The 22225-nt window shown below is 37.6% G+C and overlaps 2 protein-coding genes across 2 annotated transcripts; one reads left to right on the top strand and one right to left on the bottom strand.

Moving 5' to 3' along the window:
• Positions 1-194: 194 nt before the first annotated feature.
• On the bottom strand, positions 195-10394 carry LOC145229684 (uncharacterized). The gene is made up of 20 exons (XM_080095018.1): positions 10278-10394; positions 9524-9597; positions 8557-8709; positions 7298-7419; positions 6801-6978; positions 6403-6534; positions 5955-6086; positions 5690-5782; positions 5103-5300; positions 4813-4903; positions 4523-4704; positions 4291-4436; positions 4142-4229; positions 3972-4074; positions 3699-3853; positions 2427-2499; positions 2108-2288; positions 1171-1252; positions 733-840; positions 195-486 (listed from the first exon to the last, which is right to left on the bottom strand). Exons 1-20 carry the CDS (start codon positions 10392-10394, stop codon positions 474-476), a joined length of 2421 nt encoding a protein of 806 aa, XP_079951144.1. The 3' UTR covers positions 195-473.
• A 4962-nt stretch (positions 10395-15356) lies between these two features.
• On the top strand, positions 15357-20110 carry LOC145229141 (serine/threonine-protein kinase SBK1-like). The gene is made up of 4 exons (XM_080094419.1): positions 15357-15599; positions 16470-16762; positions 18332-18571; positions 19273-20110. The coding sequence occupies exons 1-4, from the start codon at positions 15395-15397 to the stop codon at positions 19813-19815; spliced, it is 1281 nt and encodes a 426-aa protein (XP_079950545.1). The 5' UTR covers positions 15357-15394; the 3' UTR covers positions 19816-20110.
• Positions 20111-22225: the final 2115 nt, after the last annotated feature.

A 22225-nucleotide genomic window follows, 5' to 3' on the forward strand; every position in this document is an offset into this window, starting at 1 on the left:
GCAAATCAGTCGGTTTTTAGGCCTTGTTCTGTTACAGGGTAGCCTACGCGTACATATCCATAATCGTCTGCTGCCTAATGTGAGATAGTGATCAGCCAGGCACTGTATTGTTTGTTTGCATTTCGCTAAATTCAACAGTATTTCTTCAGGGTAAGTACTCTCACGTTAAGATGACGTTACAGTCCCAAAATGAATTACAGTCGAACAAAAAGGTATGAAACTTTCTGGTACAAACACTTAAAAACTCGTTTTCCGCACATAGAGGCTAAAAAGTTCGGTGAATGTTTCGAAAAGTCCCCAGAATGCGAGCAATCTCTGCTTCGTATGGAAGAACTTTGTCATCACTGTTAGGCTACTTAATTGCCATGATTTTGGTGATCAGTATTGCAAGAAAACATAATCTCAAACATAAACATGAATGTTCAGCTTCACCACTGTAGACCGGGGCTTCGTGAGTGGTTGCGTCTCGCTGGTCAATGTCTGTAACTGTAATGATATAAAGTTCGGTAACCACTGTTTTGTAGCCCACAGCCCTGCATTCTATTAAGTGATTAGCAGTGTTGTAATGAGGTTCATACATTTCCAGATTATCGGTTAAGTTTAAACCATCAAAAGTGGTGAAATTGATTTTGAGAACTAATTATCTAAAAACAACGTACTGGGTAGTTTGGCATGAATTACGCAGTGCCCTATGAATAAAAAAGCGTTATGTAAAAAAACTGTGACACTTACCCAATTGGAGGTTCTGAATATGTACTATTGTACAAGATGAGCGGTTCGCGCTGGATTTGTGGACGGGAAGTTTGAACCGGTAAACTGTATGAAGGTTGAGTCGAAACTCTGTAATTAAAAGCATGGCGATTGTTTGTGGTCAGATGTTTTGTTGATGCAGTGCTAGATTAAGTCCTAACGATGACCGAAGCACTTCAAAGCCCAACATAGAGGCAACTTAACTAATGCCCCTTCCCTAAATGGCGTAAAGTTTTTTTGTTTTGTTTTTACATTTGACAACGACCTTGGCAACAGTCTGCTAGATGCTTTACAATCAACCAAGAAAAAAGTGTTAGCCAAATGATTTTAAAAACTGATTTGCAGACTTTATGAAAACATTAGGCAAACCTTTTGATCAATAACAATATCTTTAAAATACAAATTTGTTAGATTACGCACCTTGAAACCTGCGTCACTTCAAACGTTCCTTCGTCAACCAATTTGGGGTTAGGCACTTGTGACGTCATAAACGTTTGGTTTTCTGAAATAGATAAATATTTTCCTTAAATTTTCGTTGTTTATTAATTGACCAATCACGCCGCGCTAACTTGCCTTGTCGAGGTGACGACATCCACGAAAATGGTTGATGACGTAAAGGCAGGTTGCTGTTGTCAGCATGTGACGTCATAAAGTTGGTTGCGTAGGGGTGCGTGTTGTTTTGCATGTGAGGGTCTGCAATTGCAAATACAGATTCAACTATAAACAGTTTAAAAAAACTGGTTGTTAATGGATACTCATGTCAGAGTTGTATGCGGTCCCATAAGTACAAGCCCTAACCCTGGTCCGAACCCGATTTACAGATCGATTTAGGCCGAATTTTTTATGTGTGAAGGTGAAATTATGACCATGTGTTAAGTGAGGCCCAAATTAGGCCGCTATATTCAAACTTTCATCGGAATCCGGCCCGAATTATAACACACATTACATGATAACCTTACAACTTACAGTAGAAAACGGGAAAGGTTTTGAAGAACAATTAGTCAAAGGAAAATGTTTCAAACCCTTTGTATTTTTTGCTGGACCTTTTTTGGGTTTATTTAATTGTAGAGTAAATTATAGTAAATAAAGTGTTGAAAATGTTAAAAATTAAATACAACAAATAAAACAAGAATATACCGTGAACTGTTCTGATTGTTTGATTCAAATCAAACGTTTTTTGTCCACGTAATTCTTGCTGTGGCGAGTGAGACGAAGTTTGAGGATGCTGAAAAAACAAAACACGTCATACTCCGCCCAAAATAGGTAGTAACCATGACAACTAACACCCACGTGATTTATCACAGAATGTCTTGACAATTTTCCTCCCGCGCTTTCTTTGTGTCTGAAATTCGAGAACTGGCTTTTGCTGCGTTGCTTTTTAAAAGTCGTCTCTTTTCCGAGTAAATCCGATACTTTGGAGGAACGTTTGCCAGAAACTTCTTTCTTTTCGCTTCTCTTTCGTTCAATTCTTTGCGCATAAAATTGGTCAGTACAAATTTGCATAAAAGTTTAATCTTAGCTTGACCTGATGTCACTACCTTAACAACATTATTGTGTACAGTAAAAAAGGAAATGTTCAATCTTATAATATTAAAATATCTTTTTCAAATAGAATGTTTCACAATCGGTTGTGTGACTGCTAGGTGAAATATAAATTAATCGTCAACAATTTTTACTTCGATAATTTTCGTGCCGGTTGTTCTTCCTTCAAGGCGATTTGTTCGATGCCTTGCTCCTGATTGGTCACCTCTGGGGGTGTGGTCATGTTGGATTCAATGGGCTGCATTTGCTTGATGGGCTAAAACGGAATAAACGTTAAAAAACTTTTTATTGGAAAAGTAAATATAGGCTCGTTGGTGTCAAGAAATTATAGGGTTGTAAAAACTGCAACAGTTTTACAACATTTGCTATTGACGTATTTGAAAAAAAAAACAGAAAAATATTCTGCATGTAACAGCAAACAAATTTTCCTGTCCTTTGTTTCTTTCATTTTTTTCATGCGAATGTAAGTGACTTTGCTTGTTTTAAAAAAAGATCGGTGGCTTAAAATATACGTAATTGCATTTGTCTCATACCGTTTAGCCAGCAATCTAGCACACACAATAATTTTACCACTGCAACTTGGGAGGTTAAAACTTCTTCTGGTATCGCATTTCTGTGATTGTGAATCAATTGTCCATTCGGTATTGACACGTGATCGCTGCCAGGCAACGTTGAATGCCGATGACGTGTCATCTTTTTGAGTTTATGAAAGTTGCTTTGAAGTTCATGCCTCGTCCTTGCGTTTAGCTAAAAAAATAGTTAAAAGGAATTTAATTTTTTTAGAAGTTTATCTCTTGCATGTTTACATGAGATCAAAATAGTAATTTATACGGTTTCTTCTGCTAACTATTTTTTTCTCTTATACTCGAAAGGGATTAATTCCCAGCAAAACAATCTTAAATCACCCATTTGATCTATGCCGCCTTTTTCTCGGAGCTAGTTATGAAATTACGTCGCTCATTACTTTTTTTTAAATAAATACTTCAAAACTACTCGCTTTGTTGGACGAATACAGTTTTCAAACTCTAGTTACTCTGTAGCGTCAACTACTCTTCACTTTCCGAGTGCAAGTTATTGTTTTTGGCGAGTGATTTCTTTGAAACAAACGGGTTCGATTGTATGTTTTTTTTAGCTAATTCATCCCCTCTCAAAGCATCAGAATTAAGACGTTACAAACCGCTTCTTGGGCGACTCTTAAATGCCGCAGCTTTGTCATAATCACTGCACAAGCGACGAAAACACAGATGATAACGACACCACCGGGGAGTAATGACATCAGAGTCGATTTCAACTTTTCCAAATCGGCTTCTTCAGTGTCGTTGCAATATCTGTGACGTAAACGTTATTTTGTAAACGTTGTTTTTTGTGTTTTGACGTCAGCCACACGTCACTGCTAAAATACATACCTTCCCTTGTAGCCGGAATTGCAGACACATTCAAAGTCTGCAACAAGATCAACGCAAGAGCCACCGTTCTCGCATTCTATGACGTCACAGTCGTTGATGTTGACGTCACAACGGCTTCCTTCGAATCCTTCAACGCAGTCGCAAGAAAAGGATTCCTTGAACGATAAAAAAATTCTTTAAAAATATTTAGATGTTCACTTTCTATTCAGATTTTTAGGCAAGTTTTGAGCGAACAGATTTTACAACAACTAACTAAGGTTTAAACACACGCACCTGTTCCTCAACACAAGTCCCGCCGTTTATGCAGGAATCAAGTTGACAAAAAATGATTTTATCCTGGCAATTGTCGCCCTTATATCCTGAAGCACAGGTACATCTGCACAAAAAGCATAAAAAGCTAAATAATACCACAGTCTACGGGAAAATAGTCTATTCTGGATTACCTGTACGAATTTACAAGGTCAGTACAGGTTGAGTTGTTTTCACACGGATCCGACTCACATTCGTCAACGTTTTGCTCGCATCGCCAGCCTGCGAAAACAAACTCACCTTATTTAAGTCAAAACAAAGCAAATGAGTGGGAGGCCCTTACCTGAAAACCCCGATTGACACAGACATGAAAAATTGCCACGTCCATCAAAACAATAACCGTTGTTTAAACATGGATTATTCTCACACTCGTTCAAGTTGTTTTCACACCGGTTGCCATTAAATCCCTGCGGACAACTGCAAGAAAATCTGCGAAAAAATGAAGTTGTAAAATGTAAACTTGTAAATGTTTCAAGTGCTCTCTAGAAGTTAATGTAAAGAGATGACAACTTTACTTGTTGACTTCATCACTGCAGCTGCCTCCGTTCATGCAAGGATCGCTCGCACACTCGTCGACCTCCAACTCACACCTGTTGCCCTGGTAACCGGGCGCGCATGCGCACTCGTACGAATTGTAACCTTCGATGCAGGAGCCAGAGTTTAAGCAGGGTGAACTCCCGCACTGGAGAACATCGGTCTGCAGGAATTTGGGATAATTGATAGCAAAAGTTTGATCTTTGACGTTAGCACAAATTTTTAAATGACGTCATGGCAGCGTGACGTCATTCTCCAGGGTCACACTCACCTCGCAAGTTGTCCCTGTATACCCGGATCGACATGTGCACCTAAATCCTCCTGGTTGATTTTCGCACCTTCCTCCATTCATGCACGGATCGCTACGTAATTAAATGATGACGTAATGAGTTTGGTAATCAAACTAACATTTAAACGTCATCAAAAACGACTTTTTGATGAAAAAATATTGCTTTTGCCTGATACAAATTTTGTTTTTTTAAATGTAAGATTTTTAATTTCATGACGATGTCGTTGATTACGTCATAGCGTTAATGACGTAATTCAGCAAACGCTCAATACCTGTCACATTCTCCAGACGGAATTTCGCAATTTCGACCGCGGAATCCTTCTGCGCACACGCATTCGTACCGCCCCTGTAGGTTTCTACACGAGCCGTTGTGAAGACACGGACTGGATTCGCATTCGTCGCGATCGCTCTCACAAAATTTGCCAGTAAATCCAGTCTTGCAGTTGCATTCGAAACTTCCCAGGTTGTCCCTGAGACCAAAAATAACTGATGCCATCCTCGGCTGGTTGGTTGTGCATTAGGCAGGGGGTTAAAACTTGACTTTATATATTTTTTTCAATACTGGCGTGGTACAGTGTAAGGCCCATAAAAGCAGAAAAAATGTTGCGAGAGCAATTTTTCCCCTCATTTAAACACTAGAACTTTGCCACTTTTTGCATTGGAAATAAAAATATACTGGAAAGCGAAACAAACCTCATTTATGTCAAAATTAAAACATTCTGCACTAGGAAGTCAACATAATTATTTTGAGTTTCAAAGTATCAATTAAAATTGCGAATAATTTCCTGTTTAAATTTTTGAACTTTGATACATTTTTTGCCTCTTTTCGGACTCTTAAATTAGGTTTTGTTTTACTTACACACATGTGCCTTCATTTCTACACGGGTTATTGTCACACTCATTGATGTTCACCTCGCAGTTGTTGCCTGTAAATCCTTTCGTACACGAACACCTTAAACATAAAAATCGAAGTTTTCACCATATAGACATGGTATACATTAAACTCAATAATAAAAACAATTTAACTAGTTTAAACAAGTAATTAAAGCTCTAAAGCGCTTATTTATCTGATAATGATGTGCTTTTGGGGCCACAAAACCAAGACTACAAATTTTTTTGCTTACTTGTATTTAGCCACTTCAGGTTGCGTGCAAGTGCCCTGGTTCAAACAGGGAAAGCTCATGCACTCGTTGACGTCACGTTCACACGTCACTCCCTCAAAACCGGACCTGTGTGACGTTATAACCACGTGATGTTAAATCGTTTAGAACAGATAGTCACAGAATGCCAGGCGTACTAAAGATTTTATGTCGAATCTTATCCCAAAAGTGAATCTATGTTCAGTTGTAAATTGTAAATAGATACAGTAATCGTTTTTGATTCAGAATAGAGACGTTACATGTTTTCATTGGCAAAACCCGTCATCGATATCCAAACTAAAAATCGTTTCCAAGGATCAAAATTAGTAAGTGTAGATTTCTAGAACAGAATAGATCGCCTAAGCTGCATTTTAGTCACCATTCTATTTGAATAAGAAAAGTTGACAAAAACAGAACTGAATGAAGGACTTACTGACATAAGCAGAAGAACCCGTTAACTTTGTCGTCACAGAGACTATTATGACGACACGGAGAGCTAGCACATTCGTCATAGTCCTCCTCACAGTTTAAGCCTACGAACCCAGGACGGCAAATACAGGAATATCTACAAATAAATGTTTTTAGGTTGATAATGAATTAAACTTTAATTCAATGGAAGCCAGTTATAAAATAATTATTACCAGAAAGTAAGATTTGACTGTGGTTTCGTACTGAAAACTAAACTACGTAACTAAATTAGGTCATTTAAAATCATTTTCTAAATTGTTTTTAAGAATGAAACAAAAAATTAATTTAATAACAAAGAATAAATCACTAATCAGAAGATCCTGAAATCACGACTTTCATATGATTACAATCATCACGCCTCACCGGTTCACATGATCCACACACTGTCCGTCATTTTCACACGGATTCGAGTCGCACTCGTTTATTTCGACGTCACAATGCAGTCCCGAATACCCGCTAGCGCAGTTGCATTGGTAACCATTGACTTCATCGATGCATGCTCCACCATTTAGACAAGGATATGATCTACATTCGTCGATATCTATGAGATATATTACGTTGACCAAAAATTGCGTTGGTTGGTTTAAAGCTAGGTAAATCTGTTTTAGAAAATAGAAATGTAACGTATGACGTCACTTAGTGTGGCATGACGTATGAGTTCTGTGAAAAAACGTTTTAAAAGTTATTAAAATCGGTTAGGATAAATAATATTTCAATCGCTGTTTAACGTCACGTATGACGTCACATAGTGTAGCATGACGTATATATTCTGTAAAAAATGTTTAAAAAATTATTTAAATCGTTGAGGAAAAATGACATTGTAACAGGTGGGTGACGTCACGTATGACGTAATCGCTTACCGATTTGACATTGAACCCCAGTGAATCCATTCTCGCAAACGCACATGTACACGCCCATGTCAGGAGTTTCGCATATTCCACCATTCTTGCAAGGGTTGCTCGCGCACTCGTTAATATCCGTTCTACATAAAAACAATAATTTTGTTTGCTCATTTTTCTACTAAATGACGAATATAACTGCCCAAATAGACGTAAAAGCGCCATGCTTTATAGCAGGGCAGAGTTGCAAGTCGGGCCGGGCTTTACGGGCCGGGTTCGGGTTCGGGCCGGGTTCGGGCCGGGTTCGGGCTTAGGTATTTATGAGAAAACGGGCCTAAAACGGGCCTGACTTTACGTTCCGTTTCCGCCATTTTTTAGTAACTATTCTCTGGCTTTGACCTAATGCCCACCTTGCTTTAAAACGTATTGTTTACCCCATTGTCTACTATTGTTCATTGTGTTTGTTGTCTTTTTTTCTCATCCTTTGTTGCGAGGCTTTCGTGGATAGGCCTGTCAATCAAAATTTCGGGCCTAAACGGGCTTCGCAAAAACGTTTCGGGTCCGGGCCGGGCTTCGGGCTTATACTTTCGGGTTCGGGCCGGGTTCGGGCTCAGATTTCGGGCCCGCTTGCAACTCTGTAGCAGGGGTAGGCAACCTTTGTTACTGTGGGGCCAAATACAATTGCCAAAATTAGATCGCGGGCCGCACCTGTGTATAACACAAGGTAATTTTTCAGCAAGATAGCATCGGGCGCAATAATCTGCTCAAAAATATATAATAGTTGGACTCTATAATAGCACAACCTTCAAACAAGGGCCGCATTTGGCCCGCGGGCCGCAGGTTGCCCATCCCTGCTTTATAGCATTCAGACTTGGAATTAAGGCCCATCTTTTTTCTTTCAGTGACTGTGGTTACATTTGTGCTTTGTAATTTTGTTTTTTACGTGGTTGCTTTGGCGTAACTCATTCGCCGTCTGTATTTGCGACTAAGTTGCCTGGTCAAGCTTTTCAAAGTCGGTTTGAGTTTGAATAAACTGGTTCATTTAGGTCCTTGCTTCACACTCAAATTCTTTCGTGACACAATGTTACCAATTTTACCCCCAATTCGGACTTCGTTTCAAAAGTTTCGGATTTGGACATTAATGTAAGTCACTCTGGTTTGCGAACTGTTAATATCAACAGGAACAATTAAAAACCGACCAAGAGTGTAATTGTTTTATGAAACACGTAACAAAAATACAAACTTATGTGTGTCCACATATGCTGTGCGTGATCACTTACTGGCAATTTGCCCCTTCCCAACCCTTCTCGCATTGGCAAGTGAAGCCTCCGACCAGGTCCACGCAAACGCCGTTATTCTCACACGGATTCGACCAGCACTCGTCCACGTTATGCTGGCACTCCTTACCGGCAAACCCATCGTTGCACGAACACCTGTGAATATAGCATTAAGGACAGCTTTAAAAACAACGTCCATGCAGGTAGCAAATTATAGCGAATAATTTAAAAAAAGTTTTTTTCTTGAAGGTCCAGATTAGAACGAGATGGTAGGCCTTTCAGCTCTTCTTTGTAGCCTACTGTTTGTTTCGCTTTTTGGTAAAATATATCTATCCAAATAAATATCGTTAGCAAAACAATCGCCTAAAAAACTGACCAAAGCAAGACAATAAGTTAAGACACACACTCCCTTAGACAACATACAGCTATGCATAAAGCACATATTTACAATATGATGCGTTTTTTGGCCATTCAGATTTTTAAAAGAAAACATGTAGCGCCAAGAAACAATTTTGCCTTTATTTTTAACTTTACACATACTGTAAACTTTAGGTCTGGTGTCATCCTCTGATTTCTGAAGCTACGCAATTTTTCACCAAAGGAATAAGAATCTAGTATCTTATTTAAATAGTTTGAAACAATATACACGGATCTGTTTATAAGTCTAATCAAAATTTAATGACTCAAATAGACGAAAAAGCGAAATGTTTTATTGTTTGAGCAAATGCTCATGCCATCATCAGCGAAATGTTTTATTGTTTCGGCAAATGCTCATGCCATCATTTGTGACATATAAGACCACATAAGTCACTTCGCACTTGAGTCGCATAAAACAATTCATAAAAATGGTGTGAAGCATACATTTCGGCTTTAATGTCTATTTAAGCTGTTATATTTCTTATTTGATTCGATTGATGAAAAGCAAGCAAGGTTAATTAAATTTTATTGAATTTGTTTTTCGATTTTCTACCTGAAGTCTACGTCCGTTGTTTCGCAAGTTCCTCCATGAAGACATGGCGAAGTGGAACAGGGATCTAAACCACTCTGCAAAAAACGATATTTTTTTGTATTAGAAGTTGGACTTTCTATGTCGGAAATAAAGTTGGAATATTTTGAAGTCAAATCTTATATATTTATAGTTTCTTGGAAGCAAACTTCTGAAATACTTGAAATCTTCTAAAAAATAAGGCTTGTTGGAATAATCCTATTTCTAGCACATAATAATTATTTTGAGTATTTTTAAGTTACAGCGAGTTGATACATTATTGCAGTGGTTCTAAACCTTTGTCAACAAATTCCTCACTTAACATTTTCAATTCAAAACATTTTCATTCATTCCTAATAGACTACATTGTAGATGCTAAACCATACAAAGATCAATTAAAACCGGATCTTTTATCAACTTCACAGGACATATTCCCACAGCTAAAGTGTCAATTTACAAACCATATGTATAAATACAAGTAAATTCCTCGCCGTTCGGGAATCAGCACTGCATTATCGAGTATATTTTGCTCAAAAAGAAACATACAGTGGTGGGATTCAGCCGGTTTGCAGAACCGTCTCACGAAACTTTATGAGATCAGTTAACCGGTTAGCATTACTGGTTACTGTCAATGGACTTTTTGTAACAAAACCGGCTGAAAAATATGACTTTTGTGATAGAACCAGCTGAAAAAAAATTGAATCCTACCACTGGATACATCTAAAAACACTCAACTTACCCCTTCTGAAGACCGTTTTATTCTTCTTGACATCAAATTATCTTTTTGATACGCAGTGACATCATGTAACTTGCCTTGTCTTACCCCCACTTTTAAATCTCTTGCCCATGACGTCATCGCTATGATCAACAAGAATGACACGCACGTCACTATGACGCAACACAACAGCGGGTTGATCACGTACAGTTGCAATCGCCGCAGTTTCGTCACCATGGCGTTTGTGACGTCACAAAGGAATTTGTTCGGCAGTAAATTAGAGGGAATGGCAAGGGGCACTTGATTAGCTGTGATTTGAGGGGGTTAAACTCCTCTTGACTTGAGTGTTATCTTCTGGACAGCTCTGGGGTCATCCCGATCGATCGTTGTCATGGTTACAGGCTGCGGCGCGTGGCTTAGAGTGGATGAGTGGAAGTGTTTGTACACGACCGACGTGTTTTGTCATTATGCCGCATGCTAATTAGATTGATAAATACCTTTGAAGAATTTGTTTTACAACGTTCGTCTGTTCAACAATAATAAATAAATAAATAAAAATTTCAAGCAACTTAACCAAATATGTAAAGTCAAACTGTTTTTGTTTTTAATATGGCACACATCGCAATCTTTCTATTCTAAACATTTAAAGCAGTTCTTTTCAAGCTGCCTTTGTCGTTTATATAAATAGTGAAATATTTTGTCACAGCTAGCACAGTGTCGTAATTAGTTTCCTCAAAATAAATTCCCAGCAAACAGTCTGTAACATTTAAACGTGAACTTATCTGACTAATATACAACTACTGTAACTATCCCATGTACAATAATTGACTTATCATTGGGTTTTAATTCTCAGCTCAGCAAACTACCTTCATCCCAATACCAATCACCTCGTTTACTCCAAAGGCAAACGTTCCAGTTTTGCCACTTTGTCGAATTAAGACAAAAGCCGCGAGTCGTTCTTCGAGGGCCCTCACCCCCCACTTTGCTACCAGTCGTGCCATTATGACGTCACTACCCCCAAAAACCGACTAAGCGCCCCCCTCTCGGCGAGTTTTAATTGTTTCAAGTTGCCAAAATGTAAAGATGGCGCCCTCTGCTGGAATAGTGTTTTCTGTGACGTCACGATTTTCCAAACGCATTTGTGTGGTGACGTCTTTGCCCCATCTGCTGGATTGTACTAAAGATTTCGTTGTAACCCTTTCCTAACCACTGTGCCAAATGTTTTGAGTACCATCAAGACATACAAGGCTTGTTAACTTTGGGATTTGAATCTCACCGCGAACTGGCAAAATCCATTAATCGCCAATTTTAGCCGTATGTTTTCGGTTGTTGCAGTGGATAAGAGATACAAAACTGTGGACGCAGATCTAAACTATGATGCCGCTGTTGTTGTGTACAGCATACGGGGCCACGCGCAGTGCCGGATTAAGGGTCTGCTGGCCTGTAGGCACATTTTATAAGTGGCCCAAAAATCAGGGTTGCCAACTAAAAAATTCGAATTATCAGTGTTGCCAAATCATTTAAAGTGGCCTGGATTTGTGACTGGCCTGTAGGCACGTGCCTACTTTGCCTAATGGTTAATCCAGCACTGGCCACGCGTTAAAAAAATTGAAATTGATTTGAAAGACGTAACAGTTTAGACTTTAGAACAGTGGTTTAAAAACTTTTTTGTTGTCGGGGCCAAATGGAAGTTTTTTAAGTAAGTAAGGAGCCGCAAAAAAACAAGATCTCAAAATATGACCAAAAGTTATTAGCTTGAAAGCTAAAATACCAATCTTTGGTGGTTTTCTGAGGTCTGGTGCGAGCCGCAAAATAAGTAGTTGGGAGCCACATGCGGCCCTGAGAGCCGCGTTTGAGAATCACTGCTTTACAATATGACTTTCAGTCGAGTTAAAATAGCATTAGATAAATCATATTACATTACAAAACGTAATTTAAAAAAAAACTTGTTTTGCGATCGTTAGTGATAAAATGTTAGTGTTATTTAAGGACTTTACTAAACAGCTTGTATGCCGCTAATTGTTTCCACATTTATCGATTTTTTTGTCATCATTTTACACCACAAAACGTCCAAAATAACCATATCGCCTTTCACATTTGTCATGACAACAAGTATAATTATGACGTTAAAATCGTGCAGTTGTATAATGTTTCTATTATTGCCAATAACAAACGCCTACAATTCCCCTTTTTTGTTACCGTAAGTACAAATCGATAAAATAAATTAATGATTGGCCCACTAGGCCTCATTGCATTTATTAGCAGTCCAATCCACGAATTGCTAATGCTAATGGCCCATTGTGTTGATTGCAAGGGCTACTTATAAGTGATGGTGGATGTCGTATGGGTTGGATTTTTGTAGGTGTAAGAAAAAGAACCATATGTGCTGAATGTAATTTCATTTTCATGAAGAATATAAGTGCAGTATAAAAAGTGGTACAGTCTATCTAAATGTTGGCTTCACTTGCGTTGCTTCGCAGACGATTTGGATCAAAGGATGAATTACTTTTGTGCTGCATTTGATAACGAATTGTTTTGTTTGCTATTGATATTATTCAAGATCTCCGGACTTGGCCATGAGTTAATAGTGTTAAGATTTTGTTTTGAGTACTTCATAGGGGACAGTTTTTTTTTATGAAACAGTAGTTTTTAAAGTGTTTATACTAACTTACTAAACCGAATTCCTGCCTAAAAAAAGTTTTTGCTTAATTTTCGATTACAATAGAAGAAAAAATATAAACATGGGGCAGCGCATTAGAAGTAATAATAACGTAGCAAATGTTCCAAAAATCTGACCCAAAATTATTTAAGGAAAGAGCTCTAAAACCGAGATGTATATTCATCCGCAAAGGCATCGTCAGCAGTGTCTAAAAATATTATTCAAATCCAATGTACTAGTTTAGATATAGGACAAATAGAAACGGTATCTTGATTTACAAGGTAAAATCACTGGAAAACCTGTATGTGGCAAATACATTTTAAAAAAGTTTCACATTGTTGCTTATAATATCAGTGCATAGGTAAATTTTTAACCGCCTAGGCCAGTGTTTCTTAACCTTTTTTGCGCTCGTACCCTTTGAGCTTTCATAAAATTTTCTCGTACCCCCTGTCTAAAATGGCCGACGGAAGTAAACAAAATTGTAACAATTAAACTCAGTGTATCTATAACTTGGGTGTTGAATGCATGCATGAAAACAGTATTGTAAGTAGTACAAAACTAACCCGTTCTGAATACTGTATATAACAAAGTAACTTAGGCTACGCATTTCTTCACAAATCTGCCTAAATAGCATATAATTTCATGCCCTGCATGTCGTACCCCCTGCTTTGATGCTTCGTACCCCCAGGGGTTAAGAACCCTTGACCTAGGCAAATGGACTTTCAAGCGTAATATACACCAAAATCAGGTTTTGTTAACATAAATATCATGGAAATATTTTCATGTACATAACGTGTAGTTTTTCTAATTGCCACGTACAATTGTAACTGTATCATTTTTTTCTAAATTCAACACAATTAAAAAATGATGTATTTTGCAGAATATGACGTCATAACCAATAACGTAAATATATCACTTAGCATCATCTCTACGCAAGTCCACAAAATATAGTGACAAACTTAGATTACATTTTAGCGGTATTACAAAGATCGGAACCAATGGCAATACAACACTTAAACGTTGACCTCTTTCTCATGTAGCTTTTGTAAATCCTAGGCTGTGTCGGCTACTAAAGAGTGCGATTCAATGATATTTGCGAGATGAAACGACGGGCTTAATCGATTTGCTAATCCGGCGATTTGCAAGTCTTTTACATGTCAACCACTGGTTATAGACTTTCAAGTATTCCGTAGGTTTACAAAGAAACCCAATCGCTCAAATTGGGCTGTTTTGAACGTTAGCATATTTGTAACACAGAAACTTTTGCGTATTTTGTGACGTCATTAATTTGGCGACGTCATCAGCAATAGAAATAGACTTGAGATGTACGAAGGACAGATTTTGGGTGGCTTGTATAGGCAGTTGATTTCTATTTACTGTTTGCGTTGACCCTCAAAATGTTTTTATGACGTCATAAATAGTTATGACGTTGTATAAATTTTTTATTTTTTGTTTGATCTGTCAGTTCAGAATATGATTGGTTGATACTAAAGGGTATTGTGACGTCAAACACAGTAATGAAGCGTTTTTACATTCTTAAACGTTTAGCTAAAATTGCAAATAAGGACCAAATTTTATTGGGCACGGTGTTTGATGAATGCTGTGATTGTTAAATTCATAAAACTTTGCTAAAACCGCTTTTAAACGCCTGTGTTTGAAACAAAGGGTAATTCCTACATAAGAAAACAGAATAGGTATTCTGTTGTGCATTGATATGACTAGGAAATCGCGATCTGAGCGGTATCACATTCGTTTTAAAAAATCGAAAATTTGTAAAAAATCTATATTATATTCCTTGTCGTAAAATCAAAAACAAACCAATAACTGTAGGAAATTTGAAAGTGAAAAAAAGCTACAAATAAATGTGTTTCGCTTTCGTAAGCCTCGTTAGTGTCGTACCAAATACATATGTTGCAGAGGGATCAAACCGTTATGGATGATACGTAAAAAATGATTTACCATAAACCAACCAATACATCAGTTACATATATGAGCCGTCTGGAGTCAACAGAACAGATTGTTGTTGTTTTCGTGTTGATGGCAAAGATGTAATCGATAAACAGACTTTCCCTTAGCCTGGGAGAGTCGGCAAGTTCCCAAGCATTGGCTTGCGTAGGTGTTTTTCGCAATGGATAGTGATTTCATTGAGAAAAATTACAGAATGCAAAGGAGCAGATTTAGCTAGTGTACTTGGTTTAAATGTTTGTGATTTAAGCATGAAGCAAGGCAAAAGTTTTATGGTTTAAGTGTGTAATACTAAAACAGTGACTTTGGAGAAATTTTTGAGTCAGAAAATAAGTTATGTCGCATAGATTCCAACTACCTGATATGTAGTCGCCTAAATTGTATAAAATTTTAATATTATTTGTATATGGCAGGGTTACGCTGTAGACTATTTACCTAAAAATGCCTAAAATAAATCGCCATTCTTTTTTGCCAGATTTTTAAGATTTAAACTGGTGATGGTCTGTTACAAACCAAAATGCAACGCATAGCTACATTGCACACTGGTCCGGCCGCAAGCGGAGAACTTAGACCTCAAACGGGAGAAAATTCGCTCGTTTACGGGAAAATCAAGCATTTGGGCGGGGGAAGATTTGCAAAAGTGTCGTTGCTAAAAAAAGACACAACTCTAAATGCTGCAAGTGAAGACGCAGAATCGAAAAAAGTTTACTCAAAATCAATTGGTAAGGTTTGTTTGGTGTTGTTGTTGTTTGTATGCTAGGGCAGTGCTCTTCAACCGGTGTGCACGGTGCACCCTATAGGGAGCACCAAAATATACAAACTTTTAGTAAACCATTAATATTTGACCTTCAGGATATTAGAAAAAAGATGTAGGTTTCAACTGATGTATGAATGAACCTCTGTACTTTTGTAAAAATCTTGATGTCTAACATTTTCAGTGCGCTTGACGCATATCTACTTCAAATACCGTTTTGCTCACAGTGCGGATTGACGTTAATTTATGTCAAATGTTTTCATCAAACATGTTTACGTCGAAAGTTTTGATTTTAAGTGAACAGGGTGCAAGAGTTCGTCACAACAACTTTAAGGGTTCACCAAACCAAAAAAGGTTGAAGAGCGCTGTGCTAGGGTATGGAGTATTAACTCAGAATTGCCTGTTGAAGCGGAAACAGTCTAATTAACTAAAAAGTAAGCAGGAATAATAATGAATCAGTGCTTACAAATCAGTCATTATAAACAAGGTTTAAAGCGTTATGTTTTTAGTTTCTGGGTATGTTAAGTCTCTCATTTAAGAAGGCAAAACGGGTGTTTCAAATTACACCATATTTAAAAAAATAAAAAAAAACGTTTTACGGAATAATGTGTAACTGAAGCAGAAAAGGTTTCAAATAAACTACATACTACAAAGCTTTAAATCCGCTTGAAGTGAAAACTTGTTATATTAAAAGCAAGTTGTATTTTATTTAGACACATATATCACGTATTTGAAAACACAAAAGTCAACATACCCGAGTCCAACATCACATGGTGTTTTACAATAATTTGTAAACGCTTGTCTGTTTACTCACATTTTTGTATTTGGCATGTTACAGACTTGACGGCAACAACAAACGCTTGTAAATGTGGGGACCTCGACCAAAATTTTGTGGCTTTGAAACGGGTCAGTCGTCGCTACCAATCAAAACGCAGCTTTCACAGAGAGATCCAATCACAGGCTGACGCGTCAAACCATCCATGCGTGACCAAACTTATAACGTCATTTGTTTATGAGACCGAAACTGAATTTGGTATGGGACTGGAATATTCGCCCTATGGTGACCTTGCCGCTGTGGTGACGCCTGGAGTGGGGTTACCTGAGGTCATTGTGAAGTCGTGTGTTTTGCAGGCAAGTTACATTGTCGTTTTTGTTTTAATATATGATTTTGTGTTCCGATAATCACAATTTATTTTGGAACACAATATATGGATCTCTTCATAAGTTCAATGGTGAAATAACGGCCCAAGTAGACTTAAAAAGCGACATGCTTTATTAATCAAACGTTTCGGTAAATGCTAATGTCATCATCAGTGGTATGAGGGCTACATCAGTTACATGCGTTTGTGAACAATTCATTAAATTGCAAAAATGTTGTACATATATAAACCCAAAAGTTACCGATGCCCTTTTAACAAAATTCTTAAACAAAACCATAAAAAATGTTTTCAGAGGAAAGAATTGTTTTTAATACGTTAGTTTCGTTTACCGACTAAATTTTTACTTTTTCAGTGACGTACATTGTGACGTCAACAGCGTAAGTAAAGTCTCTTTAAGGCAAAGCCAAAAAAAAAATTAACAATACATTCAAACGACCCTTTCTCTTAACCGCACTACGATCAATAAAAGGTCAATCTGATTGGCTAATTTGCATCACCTGACAGTGGATGACCGACTAATTGACACTTAAAGATTGAATTGGACGCAAACTTTTTTATGAATCAGCAAAAGATCGATTGCGTGAGATTGCTTCTCGTTGGGGTGAGATCAGTTCCCAATAAACGCTGGTGACATTAATTGACACTGGAAGTGGCTTGATAGCCTGAAATTGTTTCGTTTATTGGTGTAAACTCGCCACAAGGGCATCGGGTGTCCAATAGATGCCCGATTAACTAGATGACCTTTTCTGATTCTGTTTAGTACATACTTCAATTGATTAAACAAATAATCTTAACAAAGACCCCGTTTAACGCACAAACGGCATACGCTTTTACACTTCATTACATCAGTGGTTCTCGAAATTTTTTGTTGTCGGGGCTAAATGGTAGTTTTTTTTTGAGCCGCAAAAAAAACGAAACCTTGAGAAAATCAATAAATAATATTACCTTGAAAGCTAACATAGCAATCTTTAGTGGTTTTCTGAGGTTTAGTGGGAGCTGCAAAATAAGTAGTTGGGAGTCACATGGGGCCTCGAGAGCCGCGGTTGAGAATCACTGCTTTATTCACTAATTGTTGTTCAGCGTATAACGTCCCTCCTTTCCCGATGACGAGTTGTTATTAAGTAATAACCAACAAAATGATTTTTTGCACTTCTCGATGCGACCTTGAGTGACGTCACTCGCGCCTGCCACTCTACTGTGACGCAACTATGTACGAAATCCTTTATGAGAGATTAGAATATGAGTAACGTCAGATGTTATATATTGACAAAAATAAAAGATGACAATTGTCCAAAACAAACCAGTCTACCTGGATAGTCAATTCTATATTATTACTTCATACTTTGGTCTTTTGTTTGTCGTTTTTGTTTTGTAACTAAGAATTCCTTCTTGAAAGAAGTTAGCAAAGCACTTTTCCTTACAATTGACCGTTACGATAAACGTTAAAGTGACGTTTGGCAAAACATGTTTATTTTGTTTAGCTGACATGGTAACACTAACGATTACATCGATGCAAAATAATTCTCTCATTTTGGTGCAGATATCCAACGCGCTGCAGTACATACACAAGAAGAAATATGCTCATCTCGATTTAAAGCCAGAAAACATCTTAATCCACGACCGTGAACGGTTCCATGTTAAAATTTGCGACTTTGGCAGTGCAAGGGAATTGGAAAGTAACGGCCCACAACTTGACCCCCTGTTTTGCACCCCCTACCACCCTCCTGAAATGCTACGTCATGTTATTCGGCGCCATCTTTGTGAGGACATCATTTCAGAGGTAAATTCTGTGCTAATATTAGTCGTAAGCACATAGCTTGAAACTATATATTTGATGTTCGAATTGTAAACTAGAAAATATATATATTTTCCGAAACAATGAGGTATAGCGAGTAGCAAGTCTCAGTTTCGCACTTGAGTCATTTTAATGTTTACGCGAGTCATAGCCAGTCACCCGGGTAAAATCAAGTATACACGAGTCAAGATAGATGTATAGGCAAAATTTTGCTATTCGTAATTTAAGTCAAATAGGGTTACACGCAGTTACTTAAATTCTGGCAGAGCTTGGACAAAGATTGTACTTAATAATAAGTGTTGCACTCTTAACGCTCTTTTGTAACGTTGCGCAGTTTGTTTTTAGCAAGGTATTGGTTTCATGCAGGGGCGCCAAACTTTTAAGCTAGATGTAGCCAATTATTTAGTTAATTTTCCAAAATATAACCATGTCGGAGCCGGATAGTCATAAATGCTGTCTTGAAATCTAAGTGAAATGGTTTTCCTAATAAAAAAAAGATTTGAAGTATATAAGCTACAACACAGTTTACTTTTTAAGCCATTTCCTTCAGTGTTTGCACCCGCACAAATGTCCTAAAAGAGCTGCAGGCTAATGCGATATCAAGTGCAATAAAATCATAGTGAATGACCTCATGTTCAACCACTTAAAGCAAAATAAAATTCCTTTTGTTTTTTATCGTCTCGCAGGGAGAAGAAGTTTGTCCTCACTTGCACCACCTACCGGACAAAAACAAGCTGATCTGTCGGAAGCGTTTTGCTCGAAAATCACCAACTTCGCATGATCTGGTGCAAAGCAGGGCTCCACCAAGGGACATACCTTCCAAACCAAAGTTTATAGTCACTAAAGAATGCGACGTATGGTCGCTAGGGGTGCTAGTAATTTATCTTATATCAGGAGAAACACCATGGAGTAAGTCGTCCCGCAGGGATTTGGGCTACAAGGAATTTGTTTTGTGGAGGAACGGCGATTTTTCAGTAATGCCGAGAATTTTCGAGAACTTTACGAATTGGTCACGTGAGCTGCTAGTGGGCGTGCTTAACCCCGTGCAAGCCTCACGATGGCCGTTCGCGGTGTTTAAAAGCTTGGTTCGCAACGAGTGGTGCCCAGTTCCAGTGGAACGGTTTGCACCGGAAAAACAACTATTCTGTAATCCGCTAGATAGCGAAGAGAGCAACCGATGCAAGAAATGTTTCTGCTGCAAAGAAGAGTGTCTTTGCCGTTTTGTATAGGACACTGGGAAATGAAAAACGTTATCTCCTAATTGTTGGTTAAGCTGTTTAGGAAATCAGCGTTAAATAACAAATACTGTTCGTTTAAATATAAGTGCACAAATTAAGAGTGAATACAATATGGTTTATGTTTGAGGATTTGTCCGTGCTTTTACGTTAATGAAATGCCCACAAGTTTCAAAACTTCGTTTGCTTTTAAAAGTGTTGTTAATGACGATTCATTGCACTTTCTTTGTTTGTATTTTGTACAAAAAACACACCTCACATTTCGCAATAAAAATGTACACCCATCGTATATGTTCCTTTTCTTTCGATTGTATTTTGTTTAAAGTCAAGTTCGGTGGTTCCAATTTTTCTCAGCAGCACTTGCTGAGAACAGTTTGTGCCTTTGGGGAAAATAGAGGAAAATAACAACATTGAGCTTGTCAATAGCTCTAGTGTATGTTCTGCAATCCCGTTGATTTGCCCTTGTTACACAACAAACAAATGTCGATGTAATTCAGAGAATTTCGGCGTTAACGGTTACGTCACACCACTAACATACACATCGAGGAAGTCGCCCCGTTATAAGCGACAACTAGAATATATTATAATCAGCGAATGAGTCTACAGAAAAGCTGTTGTATAGTTTACAACTAAGCAAAAAAAATGAGAAAAAATAACATAATTTTTAGCTGAAATTGAGCTATGGGGCAACAGGATTGAGTGTTGTGTATTAAATTTTAATGTCAAACTTTGCACGCGAAATAGGATTCCACAATCAGTTTAATCGGCCTGTAAAGTTTGGTAAGGCTTTTTTTGGGTGTCCACAACTGCATGGAACACTATACTGTTGTGTGTTAGTGAATTTAAATTAATTAATATTTAGTCTAAACCAGTGGTTCTGAACCTTTACCACCAAATGGTTATGTAATTTTTTAGTTGGGAGGTAATTACATAGCTCCATGACGCCACCCTTTTGTGACGTCATAGATTGTTTTTCCTAATGTGAAAATGGGTAAATGAAATTCATTTGGTTTTCTTAGGGGCAATAAAAGGGTTTTAGAGCCACTGGTCTAAAGTGTGTTATAGAAATGCATACAATTTACATGTACCACAAAACATTATAAACCTAGACAAAGTCTGTCCCTTCTTTCCTAGACGGGTACGTTCTCCTGTGCATTAGGTACTGGTTTAAAAGTTGCAATCGACACCATGATATTGGGAGTGTTTATTTAATATTGCTGCCGTTTCGCGCCGTTTGATCATTAATAATTTATCATGCTTGTCGCCACTAGGTATCTAGAAACATTAGACGTTTAATTATTGATGAAGACCAAGTTAAAATGGTCGGCTGTTAAGATTCCAGCAATTGGGCAAACATAGGCAATTTTTGCTGCAATCAATTCGCAAATACTTGACCAAATTATAACGAAAGTTTGACTAACATTTCTGGATTAACAGAGGTTATTGTACATTCTTTTCACCAATATCAAAAAACAATAATAACGTGCATTTTTCCAAAAAATAAATGTGTCTTTTTTTGAACAATAATTTGTAAAACAAATACTTGTTTATTAATTTTGCTAAAATAGACCCCCAAAAACATAAACACAAAACAAAAAACTTAATACTACTTACGACGCGCACTAAGCGTTAGTTAAAAAACAATGATGCCTATGTTTACCAGCAAAGTTACACCAACTAGCACCTGGCAAATATTTTGTTGGCAATATCGTTGCGCAACTTTATCTCAGCGCTAATCTCGACGCAGTCGCAATTTAACGAGCACTTGCCGTCCACGCAGAGATAGTAACAATTCGTTACAGCCAATTTGTGAAAAGAACGAGTCGACTGCACGTTTTATGACGTCACTATGCATTGCACACCACCCTTGCTAAAACAAATGTCAAAAGGTCGGAACTGTATGCTTTATTCTTTAACTGTTGCGTTTAGTTTGGCAGTGCTGTTACGGGTTTTGGACAGATAGTAGTAACAAGCACAGATAGTAGTAACAGTTTCTGAACATATTTATGCAAAACTTTAAAAAGTGCCAGTACAAAACAGGCTAGGCGCGTTTGGCAGCTGAGATATTACTTTGTTGTATGTAGTCCGAACTTTTTTGTGTATTTTGATAAATTAAGGCACAGACAATTCGAAGTGACGTTCATTTTTTAATGTTTTACAAAGCTGGCTTCAAGAAACAAAGCTATTGTGTATTTGGTTGAAGTGGCCAATGAACAATCATAAATATCAGTTGGTTAGAACATAATGTTAACAATGGTTTATGACATTATGTTACTCAGTGTGGCGTACTTTGCAACAATTACCCTTTATACAGTTCAAATCGTTTGTTGCGTTTAGCTTAACATACATGTTTACAGTTGCACCAGCACAAGGAAGAAATCCCTTGCTTTACGTCACAATGACG

The sequence above is a fragment of the Phallusia mammillata genome, chromosome 5 (assembly GCF_965637545.1).
Source record: "Phallusia mammillata chromosome 5, kaPhaMamm4.hap1.1, whole genome shotgun sequence".
Lineage (NCBI taxonomy): Eukaryota > Metazoa > Chordata > Ascidiacea > Phlebobranchia > Ascidiidae > Phallusia > Phallusia mammillata.

Coding starts and splice junctions, on each gene's coding strand:
- LOC145229684 (XM_080095018.1), bottom strand. CDS start 10,394: ATGACGTCATGGGCAAGAGATTTAAAAGTGGGGGTAAGACAAGGCAAG. Junction 9,598..10,277: donor TAAAACGGTCTTCAGAAGGG/GTAAGTTGAGTG, acceptor CGTTTTTTGCAG/AGTGGTTTAGATCCCTGTTC. Junction 6,087..6,402: donor GGGTTCTTCTGCTTATGTCA/GTAAGTCCTTCA, acceptor CTAAACGATTTA/ACATCACGTGGTTATAACGT.
- LOC145229141 (XM_080094419.1), top strand. CDS start 15,395: ATGCAACGCATAGCTACATTGCACACTGGTCCGGCCGCAAGCGGAGAA. Junction 15,600..16,469: donor AGTTTACTCAAAATCAATTG/GTAAGGTTTGTT, acceptor GGCATGTTACAG/ACTTGACGGCAACAACAAAC. Junction 16,763..18,331: donor TGAAGTCGTGTGTTTTGCAG/GCAAGTTACATT, acceptor ATTTTGGTGCAG/ATATCCAACGCGCTGCAGTA.